The following is an 11,142-nucleotide window of genomic DNA, read 5'->3' on the forward strand; positions in this document are numbered from 1 at the left end:
TTTCATGCCCAGGCTGGATATTCAGTGAAAATCAGTTCTTGTGCACTGAGTCATTCTGTGATCTGGAATTGAACTAGCAAATAGAACTCTGAGGAATGTTTGGCGTTTAAAATATATGTTTTGCACGCGTTCCCTACGTAATCATGAGGTACATCCGTACTATGCTAGTTTTACCGATGTGCTTGCATCTAGTTTTGACTCTGAAAAGAAAAAAAAATTTCCCATCAACAACGCACAAAATGACTCTAACAAAACCACAGGACGGGTATATTCTTTCTTGACAAAGTCTCGAAATTTAGACAATTTTAGACTGACTCAGCCATAGCGATTAAAAAAAAAACAGGTCACAGGGTACAGAAACCTAGTGAACAGTAGATTGCGAGAAAAATTAGAGTGTCAAGAGTTGTCTACCAAATTCGCCACTTGGCAAGTATAAACAAGGTACTTCATTAAATTACTTTGCGTAACCTTCGTCAATGAGAATAACAAATGCTATCTACGATGTAATTCATTTTTTGTTAAAAAACACAGGAAAAGCATCGAGTTATTTTTGGTATTTCGCAATTGTAAACCGCGCCTATTTTCACAGGAAAGAAAAAATCCCTGACAAGCCAATTAAACCCAAGGAAAGCTAATCAAAGTGATTGACAAGCGGAAGTGCGGAGTTGGTGGCAAAAGACAGCGATTTTAACGTGCGGAGGTTTTCGTTGAGGGAGCCTTCGTCGTGCAGGATGAGGGGATATTTCTGCGTGCTAGTACTTTTGTTGGGAATTTTTTCTACGTCGAGTCAAGGTACGTACAGTTTGTATAAACCCTGAAGTTGAGGAAAGATGCGGTAATTTGCATTTTGCGTATTCCATTGTCGTCGCCAAGCACGTGAATTCCTTCGAAGGCTTTTTGTGGCACAAAATGCACGTCGCATTCGAGGTTTCCTACCATGCACAGCGTATTTTTTTCATTCACAGCTAGTCGGTGCTACGTTGCTTTTATTAAAGCAAAGCTTTGTTCTTTTTCATTCAAAATTTCTCTGCAAAGAGCCCAAGATGTGCAATTTGCGCGTGTTTTAATGACCCATCGTTGTTTTACCTTAAAACTTCAAGCTGCACGTAGAATCACAGATAAAATATGCTACGACGAAGGAACCGTGGTGCTTTCAACACGGATTTCGTCTTTGTGTGCTCTCAGCTGTTGTATGGGAACATATTAAGCTTAATTAAAGCGAGTGGAAGGTTGATCCTAACTGCATGTCAGAGTAATTCTTATGTAAGCCTCTGTTTTGCATTAATTTTTCTTTATACCGGTATTAGGGTATTTAACATGCGTTTAATTCAAAATTTCAAAAAGAGCTAACATTTACTCCGTTGTTGATATTAATTCACATAGTAGAAGGTTTAAGTTCTCGATCGTCATTCAGATTTAGTATATTAATACGCCATGGAAAACTGCCCTAGACATGACCTTTTAGTCTGTTCTGGAATTCTTTTAGGTTGAGTTTGTTTATTTACGGACAGTAGGGTTAAGTTACAAAAATAAACCTCTTCAAACTTAAGCTGCCACCTTTTAAAATCGTCGGTTATCTCCCGTGAGTTGAGTGAAAATCGTTGAAGCTCCAATGAACACAGAGAGACCAGAAATTAAGGAGGGGATATAGAAATGTATGCAGTGGTGAAAAATATAACACAGTACAGTCTCTCTGAACAGACACTCAGGGATGTGCTACCCTTAGTAGGTCACTCCTGCTGTGTTGGAGTAGAGTTAACTGCAGTAAAAAATTATATAATTTTTAGTGAATTTTGGCCTTCACCAGACTTGCCATCCCCCCAGGATAAGTCAGGAAATTCCCGACTTATCTAGGAAAGATCAAAGCGACTCTGCTAGCAGGGTACCGTCAACTAAGCCTAGTATTACTTTTAGAATAAAAAATTAAAATGCTGATTCTCCAATGAACACTTGACATTTGAGGAAAAATTCATCCAGCCATCTGCTTTTACTATAAATATTTACTTGGATTAATGCTGGCTATAGCTATCAGCTTAACAGCCTCAATTAAACTGTCATCACTAATAAGAGTGCAGGGTTTTTTATTTTTTGAAAAAATGAGTTAATTGCTCAAACAAAATTTAATGTCAAAGAATGTTTTTGCCACATATGTGCAGCACAACTCTCATACTTATCAAACCAATGTTAATTACTGTTACATAACAATACCCGGGATTGTAATAAATGAAACAAAATATATTTAGCCAAACATTTGACCTGTAGCTCTTGTTCAAGTATAAAAACTACAGTGTACTTGCCCCAACAGATCTGTCCAAAATAACCTATTTTCGATAAACAACTCAACGCTGTCTAACATAGATAGCAGTCAAGGTACCAGCTCTATGTAATGGGAGGTTTCAACCCTTTAGATCAGGGGTGGATCCAGGATTCTTTTTAGGAGGGGGTGCACTCGTCTCTTGCTCTACTTCAACACCAATAAACCACATAGTTTTTTTTTTGCAGAATACCAGTTGTATTAGAAAACCGCAGGTCCTCTCGGGGGGGGGGGGGGGGGGGTGCACCCTTTGTACCCTCCCCCTAGATCCGCCCCTGTAGATAGTCAATAAATTACTATGAATGGTAAGGACCAACTCTTTAAATATCCCTTAAAGATAGTGTCATGATAGTAAAATTTACATGTGGCATTAATATTATAAGACTGAGGATAAGTAGTACAAAATAGAGAAATAAATTAACATTATTACCATAAGCATCAATATGAACATGATTCCTGTTGTTTTATTCCTGAAAACCTAACCTTAATATAATAATTTATCAAAATCAGCCTGTTAAAAGCCTGGTCCATCATAATGTCCCAAAATAAATTTAAATGACAAAACAGGATGTAGACAACAAAGTAGCTTTGTGGCTCTGTCGGGAGTGATCATAAATATTTTCTGTGTTGGGCCTCTAAGTAGCCTGGTTATCAGATTACAAAAATTGGGCAATAAAATGTTGACTTTAATAATGGACAAGGTTTTCAAATAACTACTGTGTTTGTTTATAAACTATTAAGTAAGGGTTCAGATAAGAAGGAAAGAGCCAAATGCAATGGACACCTATCCTTTCTGTTGTCTCTACTACACTTCTGATTGGTTAAAATATCATTATGAAATCCCCACAATGCAGCATGTATATTAATCCCTATTTTTCTAACCAACTTCCTTATAACAAATCTGGTCTGAGTCTAAGTAACACAGAAATCCTATGTGAGGAACATTTCAAAGAGTAAACTTTTTGTCGTTATTGTTTGCAAGTCTTTTGACTGGTCAAAACCTTTTAACAAATAACAATACCCTTTAAAAATGGAGATAAAATATATGTTATTTTGTAGACTGCCTTTTTGTAGGTTTATGCACTTTGTGTGTTAAAAATGAAAACATTCCTATATGAGGAAAGCGTATTGCTTCCCTTCTTACCCTGGATCATTACTTATAAAAGTGTGTTATAAAGACAAAATTTACCCAAAACAATTTTCCAAGTAACTATTCATATGTTTGTAGGTTTTTCATAAAATTTTGGGAATTTAGCTGAAGGCATTAAACAAAACAACATATATAACAAAAAATTCAACTTTATCACAAAAATGAATAAAAGTACCAGTAAACATATTCCATTGTTTGAACAACTGTATTTACAGTTTGTAATTTCAAAGTTAATGTATGCTTAAGGCCATCCTGAGTGTGGAGCTTATTATTATTGTTCTTGGAGGAAAAGTTACCACAAACTTCAAACAAGTTGTTTATAATCTGCTGCTTGGGGTGCCTGTGTTTGTAATTGTTGGGTGTCCTGTTTCTATACATTTTTCTTCTGGTCCAGGCAAACACTCCAGTCATTGCAGACATTATCTGAACTATGAGTTAATGCCCTCCTCGATGAGAGAGCAGGAGTTTATTTCTTGACTAACTTTATTATTTTCATGACTGACTTAATTACTAATAAAGTGAAATATTGGAAAAGGCCTTTATTAGGTGTGTGGCTAATTTGCTTAGGCACACCAAAATAGCTCAATTAAAAGAGCATTGCACTTCACATAAGCTCTACATGAAGTGGAATTTTACAGAACTAGCTCATTCATGGGTAATGCCAGGGGCCCATAACTTGGAGTGCGCATTTCTTATGGAAGGCCTATAGCCCAATGTTTTCGTGAGCTGGTTTATCTTAGATATATCTTAGCGGAGTAAAATTTTTCCAACAAACTAATGTAAGCTTTTCTATGTGTGTGAGCATGGTTTTTGTATAAGATTTGAAAGTGGAAAACTACATGTAAACAAAAAAAGATAAAAAATAGTTAGGTTTTGCTGACTGTTGGTTAAAATGCCATGACATAAGCACATGGAAGTTCCTCACTCCGGTTTGTGGGTTGGATCCTGGTTTATAATGCATAGGTTTTGACATCTGAAAATTAAGCTCATTAATGGCACAGTATATTGTAGACACCTAAATTAAAGTATACCAAATATCCTTTGAAAAGATCCTTTGAAAGAAAAGTATAGCCATTTCCCCCTATTTAGCTTCCACTATTCAAAAACACTTCAACACACCCTCCCCTCCCTCCATTAAGGTACTCTTGTAGAAGATTGACATGACTTGTTTCTGAAAAATCAAAGTTTGATAGGCTTGTGCCTGACAAACTTCTCTGAGAAAAAAATCTACTAGTACCGTTATGTGATTTATAATTAGATCTCTCTTTCCTAAGGATGTGCTGATAGTTGTCTTTGAGAAGGGGCTTTATAAGCTTCATGAAAAATTAAACTTGGTTGAGTTTTTTACATGTGATAATGAAACTGAAACTGATGTTTCTTGTATGACTGTTTTTTGAAGGTCAAGACTTATGTAGTGCAAAGAGGTGTACCGGTAAGGGCCAAATATGTGTTGTAAACAATCATAATCAAGCTGTTTGCCAATGTCGTGAATCATGTCCAAGACCTGGACACCAGGAAAGAGTATGTGGATCCGATGGCCTCACTTACCCAAGTCGCTGTATACTAGATATGACATCTTGTAAGCTGGGCACTGACATTACAGTGGATTCAAATAGATGTAAAGGTATGACTGTGTCACAGGAAAAAATAACAGACTCCCATTTTTTGGATATTTTAGGATATTTTGAAGAATACCCACAAAAATCCCAAATTTGGAGGAGTGAGACAAGTCCCAATCAGTGAACTTTGTTGGGAATTCCCTGGTTGGGACTTGTCTCACTTTGCCAAATTTGGGATTTTTATGGGTATTCTATCCTTAATACCCTAAAATATCCAAAAATGGGAATCTGTTATTTTTTCCTGTGTGTGTGTTTTAATGTTTCATAATTCCAGGTAAATGTGTTTGTGTGAATTTAATGTCCATGTATACGCTAATTTACAACTTTTTGTGTTCTTTTCAGGGAATTTAAAGCTCAGTGCGGCTCACCAGTCAAAGCAAACCCTGGTTTCTGGTAGAAGAGGCGAAATCCATTGTGAATTTGAAGGGAAGGCAGCTCAAGTGTTATGGAAAAAAGTTGGTATGCTGCATAACCTTCCTTATGGAAGAGTGTTGTCATCAAACTCAAAGACTCTACGCTTCCGCCGGGTCCATGCAGAAGATGCTGGGACGTATAAGTGCCGTGCCTATTCAGGCAATTCTATCGTTGAAGCTACTGTTGTTGTCGCAATAACAGGTATATTGTTATATGCTTTGCACTTGTTTTTATTTTGGTGGGTGTCCTGTGCTAGTGAGCCATGATTTTCTTTTCGTTGTTTGTGTTCTATATTTCTGTTCCATTTTGAAGTGCATGTATTTTGTTGCATTTCAGATCCCAGAGAAGTTGACAGTAATGTGGCCTCACCGCATGTATGCCATTTGGAAAAGCTCATTGGTACTGGTACAAATTTTTCAACAAGATGGTATTTTGATAGCAAGAATGGAATGTGTCAACCATTCCCATACAGTGGTGTTGGGGGAAATGAAAACAACTTTGACAGCAAGATTTTGTGTTTACGGAAGTGCTCCCATGCCGGTAAGTACATGGACAAATGTTGTGTTATAGTCATGTCAAGATTGTTGTGTGACTGGTCATTGCTGCACGATGATAGTGAGTGTGGTAAAATGAACACAAGTTCCACACCGAATAAGAGTTTTAATGACTGCAGTCATAGTACCATGATGCTACCATGGTACGACCTGTGCAAGTCATGTTCCATAAGTTATGGAGTATTGGGCTAATGTTTTGCCACTAGGTATCTTAGTCTTGAAATAGTTTTGCTTGATCTCATAAGCATTTTTGATAGTGATTTAATAGTGCCAAAAGGTACTATTAATTGCGATTGAGGTACGAGAACGCAACCCCTAATTTCTGATGGTTGTCCTGTGCCATTAATAGGTGAGATTTTTTGAGTGACACACATTGGCCTTGCATATGTTGTACCTCACTTTGACGCTCAAACTCGCGAGGTGATTTGTGGACATGCATTCCTGTCTTTGTATTAGTATGAACAACGCTTTAAAAGCGTTGTTCATCTTTTTCGTCATCTTCTTCATATTAAAAGCATTGTTCATCTCTTTCTTGATTGTTGGTGCTGCATTGGCAACAGTTTTTCTCACCCGGGAACGAGTGGTTTTGTATTTGGAAAAGTATGAAGTAGGTGATTCGTGTTAACCTACAGTGTCACACAACAAGGGTTTAAAAAGACATGCGACGCTTTGACATCTCAGTCAATAAACTTTTCAGAAGATTTTTTGACCATCCTACTTTGAAAAAGAATATCCTGAGTATCAGAGTCAGTGTTTGACCTGTTGTTTAAGCTTACATGTACTTTACTTATAGGTGTAGCCCCATGCACTGTTACCTGTACACCTATTAATTATCTAAAAAGCTAACAAATATATCGAACACACTTTCCTAAGCTCTGATTACTCCTAGTTGATATTGTCCTGTTTATTCATCTGTAGCACACTGACACCCACACAGATCACCCACCCAGTTCCTAGCTCCGCCCAATAAGGTTAGGGTTAACTTAGGTGTCCCTATTCCCTCTAAGATTCCCATGGTTTCACAAGACAAGTATTTTAAGGATATCTGATTGTAGCACTTTGTATGGTAATCTGCTGCATGTCCTCTAGACTAACCTGCCATCATTTGTTTGCAGCTTTGTTATGAATCTTTCTTTTTATACATGCCCAATAAATTACTTAATGCCTTTATTTCCTTTTAGCTGGTGATGTCTGCAGTCTTCCCAAAAAACCTGGTTTGTGTATGGCATATTTTCCACGTTGGTATTATGACACAAGCAAAGGAAAATGTGAACCTTTTATTTATGGTGGATGCATGGCAAATGCAAACAACTTCAAGACCAAAGACAAGTGTGAGGAAACTTGTTCAGGTATAAAAAATAAATGATCCAAAATAAGACATATATTAATGACATACATAGTGTATTACTTGACGTGATTGAACTTTGCCTAGAATGACCACTTAAATTTCCACCCTGTGTGGTTGCCTAGCTGTAGTGGTTGGTTGCAAGAGGTCTGAAGACTGGTCTGAATATAAGCTAAATTCCACATGTCAGGGTACAGGTCACCTATGATGATGCTCTTGTTAATTTAACAGAAGTTAGTGCATTCAGCTCTCCTATATTCATACATGTATTGTGGTAGATACAGGAGACACTGGTTGGTGCTAGTTAGGTCTTCATTCCTAGTGCAATTGCCTTAATTGTACTCCTGACTGGAATGTAGGCTATGTGTGTCACCATTTAGTTGCAAGTTTCACTTGCTTACAGGTACAGTAACAGATTTAACTGTCATAACAAAAAAGACTCGATTCTTTCTGTCATCTCTAAGTCTTAGTACATGCCATCTTTTTTCATTTCTTCTTGTCTTTCAGCCAGCCGTATTTGTAGCTTAACCCCTGAGACTGGTCCTTGTAAGGCATATATGCCGCGATATTTTTATAACCAAACTTCAGGACAATGTGATAAGTTTATTTATGGGGGCTGTCAAGGAAACAGCAACAACTTTCCAACTTTTGAGATTTGCCAGGAGAAGTGTCAAACAGGTGAGAATATGACCATCATCAAATTTATTTTTTTTTCCATTACAACACAGCATAATTAACCCATTTGCCCCTGGAAATTTTGCTGAAAACACCATAGTAGCTTGTTGAGCCATATCTGGCCACTGTCTGGCTGCACAAAGCATTGTTTACAACTTACAGCTGTTGAATTTGGGGCATACCCTAAAAAGGAAAATTTGTTTTTGGACAAAAAAATTTCAATGCCCCTTGACTTCTACCTTTTTCTTTCTTTACTTCCATTTGTTTCAATCCTTCTTCCCCCCATTTTATTCTCCATTTTTTTAATCTTGGAAGTCTCAGAGTTCTCAGCCAGTGAGCAATTGGAGCCATGAAGGAGTGGGCTTGTCAAGACATGCAGAATTGACTTAAATTTCGCTGGACAGTTATTTAATAATAATACCCTTAGGAACCTCCAAGGATCCCCGAGTGAAAACCTTAGTGATGCCTTGATGATTTCATGCAGTGGTGAATCCAGATCTTCTGATAAGGGGGGCGGGGAGAGGGGGGGGCATCCAGACCATGAGATAAGGCAGGTGGGCAGTCTCAAAAAAATTTTCTTTGGCCCTTTGGGCCTCAGTTTGGTCTATAAATAAGGGGCCTCTCCCCTGGATCCGCCACTATCATGACTTTCATGTACAAAACTACAGTTATATGTAATTTCTCTTTTCAGATAAAAAGGCCTTTCTCTATTTCTAATGTATTTCAGCTCAGTCGATCTTGAGTTGTCTGCCAGAGATGTCACCAACAGTTTTTGGAAAATTTGTTTCTTTTTAAAAGCTATTCATCCAGGCCTTAAACTTCTTGAAATAGAAGTATAGCACATACAGAAGGATTGCTTTGTTGTTAATGTTTCTTACTAAGTGATCATTTATTTTTAATTTTATGTTTCAGTTTCCAATCGCACCCCTAAAGACAAACAAGGTACTAGTATGTTTGGGGCTCTAGAGTTATGTGGAAAGACAAAATGATTGTTGATCATTATGTGACGAGTAGTTGTTGTTTTTTTTTTTTATTCCTTCCCATGGTGGATTCAAGAAATCATGGACTTTACTTGTGGTTAATTTTTTTTAGAAAAACCAGGTCGCTGTCCTTGGGGAATTCCAGGCATCCCTATATTTTGCATAATGTCAAAGGATACTTGCCAGTCAGATGATGAATGTGATGATGATAAGAAGTGCTGCCAATCTGGATGTGGATTGTCATGCATGATGCCACTGACTACAAACAAGCCTGGCAAGTGCCCAAGGGTGCCGCAAGGTGACAAGGACTGTGACAGAAAAGGAGACATGTGTGATAGAGATACTGACTGCCCAGGGAATCGCAAGTGCTGTTTCAATGGCTGTCAGAGAGATTGCAGAGTACCAGAGGCACCGAAAAGAATAAAACCTGGTGTCTGCCCTGCCATGAATGCTATCAATCCTAATCTGTGTAAAACTACAAAAGATGAGTGCAAAATGGATGATGACTGCTTTGGTCACCTCAAGTGCTGCTTTAATGGATGTTTCAGTGAGTGTATGAAGAGGCCTCAGCCACGCCCAAAGCCAGGCGTGTGTCCAATTACCGACTACATCCCTCCTGAGAACTGTTCAGATACAGAGGACAAGTGCATGGATGACACACAATGTCAAGGCAGAGATAAGTGTTGTGCGACTGGGTGTCTGAAGGAGTGCGTAACCCCTCCAGCTGTAAAGAAGCCTGGTATGTGCCCTATTTTAGACTACATTAATCCTGAAGATTGTGAGGTAACTGAAGATGAGTGTGAAGAAGATTCTGACTGTGATGGAAGAGACAAGTGCTGTGATACTGGCTGCATTAAAGAATGCATCACTCCCCCAATTGAAGTTAAGCCTGGGGAGTGCCCTCTAGTGAATTTCACCTCCCCTGAGTTGTGCACAGCGACTGAGGATGAATGCGAGTATGATAATGATTGTAAAGGTAGGGATAAATGCTGTGCAACTGGCTGTATACAGGAGTGTATGACACCGCCCAAGGGAAGGCCCGAAATAAATAGCACCTTTGTACATGTAGTTGGCCGCTGCCCAAAACCATGGAAAGGGCGAGATGGTGTATGTGATCGTCGTGGAGATATGTGTGATGATGATAACAATTGCAATGAAACAACAAAGTGCTGCTTCAATGGATGCCAAAAAGACTGTATCGAACCCATACCTGTTTACAAGATAGGGTCTTGTCCAAAACCATGGAAAGGGCAAGATGGCATTTGTGATCGTCGTGGAGACATGTGCAGTGTTGACATGGACTGTGAAGACTCAGAGAAGTGTTGCTTCAATGGTTGTCAGCGTGACTGTGTGAAGCCCCGTACGGGGGATTTATCTGAAAGGCCTGGTCAGTGTCCCAGCCCGTGGAAAGAACAACCTTGTGACAGGAGAGGAGATATGTGTGGTACAGATGATGATTGTGGAGATTCAGCTGGAAACAAATGCTGCCATAATGGTTGTCAGAAAGATTGTGCCAAACCAGGTGAGAGAATAGACCCTTATGGATTTTTCTATTTTTGTATGGGACCAGTTAACACGGCTGGAAAATCACAACTTAAGTGAGTTGCATTAAATCACTTAAGTGGTCCACTTAAAGAATTCCCCTAAGTGGCTGCACTTACGATTTTCGTAAGTGTTCACTTAAGTGTCGTTTATGCAACATAAATTGAGGGCAGGTGGCATAAAACTTTATTTATGGGAAAAATAGCACATAAATTTATGGGATGTGTGTAGGTCCCGTATCCCTGCTGTTTTTACTAAAGTTAAAGAGACCTTTTACTAGGAACTGTAAAAAAGCCTTTCCTTTCAGTAATTCCGTTCTAATGTGCTTTAATTGTTAACCTCCCAAAAAATATTTTTATGTCAAAGTTTCTTGGCTGATTAAAAAAAAAAATGATGAAACACTTTCTTCTGCTGATATCAAACTTTATCTTAGTAAAAACGTCCTTTCCCTATTCATTTACCTTAAAATCAGTAAAGTTGCCAAATTTGAAAATGATTTGTTGAAAACTAACAAAGATATAGCTCTATCTACAAAGTCGTGAAATGTAA

General features: G+C 38.3%; 2 protein-coding genes across 2 annotated transcripts in view; both read left to right on the top strand.

Moving 5' to 3' along the window:
* Window positions 1–703: 703 nt before the first annotated feature.
* On the top strand, window positions 704–6,243 carry LOC140926155 (WAP, Kazal, immunoglobulin, Kunitz and NTR domain-containing protein 1-like). Its single transcript, XM_073375942.1, has 4 exons — window positions 704–792; window positions 4,864–5,088; window positions 5,426–5,698; window positions 5,834–6,243. The coding sequence occupies exons 1-4, from the start codon at window positions 732–734 to the stop codon at window positions 6,241–6,243; spliced, it is 969 nt and encodes a 322-aa protein (XP_073232043.1). The 5' UTR covers window positions 704–731.
* A 994-nt stretch (window positions 6,244–7,237) lies between these two features.
* Window positions 7,238–11,142, top strand: part of LOC140928543 (uncharacterized) — a 45,239-nt gene continuing 41,334 nt past the window's right edge. The window contains exons 1-4 of the mRNA XM_073378295.1: window positions 7,238–7,400; window positions 7,904–8,074; window positions 8,984–9,013; window positions 9,164–10,573. Of these exons, the coding sequence (XP_073234396.1) occupies window positions 7,274–7,400; window positions 7,904–8,074; window positions 8,984–9,013; window positions 9,164–10,573 (1,738 nt within the window). The 5' untranslated portion in view covers window positions 7,238–7,273. The remainder of the gene's footprint in view (window positions 7,401–7,903; window positions 8,075–8,983; window positions 9,014–9,163; window positions 10,574–11,142) is intronic.

This window comes from Porites lutea, chromosome 2 (genome assembly GCF_958299795.1).
Source record: "Porites lutea chromosome 2, jaPorLute2.1, whole genome shotgun sequence".
Taxonomy (NCBI): domain Eukaryota; kingdom Metazoa; phylum Cnidaria; class Anthozoa; order Scleractinia; family Poritidae; genus Porites; species Porites lutea.

Coding starts and splice junctions, on each gene's coding strand:
- LOC140926155 (XM_073375942.1), top strand. CDS start 732: ATGAGGGGATATTTCTGCGTGCTAGTACTTTTGTTGGGAATTTTTTCT. Junction 793..4,863: donor TTTTTCTACGTCGAGTCAAG/GTACGTACAGTT, acceptor TGTTTTTTGAAG/GTCAAGACTTATGTAGTGCA. Junction 5,089..5,425: donor GGATTCAAATAGATGTAAAG/GTATGACTGTGT, acceptor TGTTCTTTTCAG/GGAATTTAAAGCTCAGTGCG.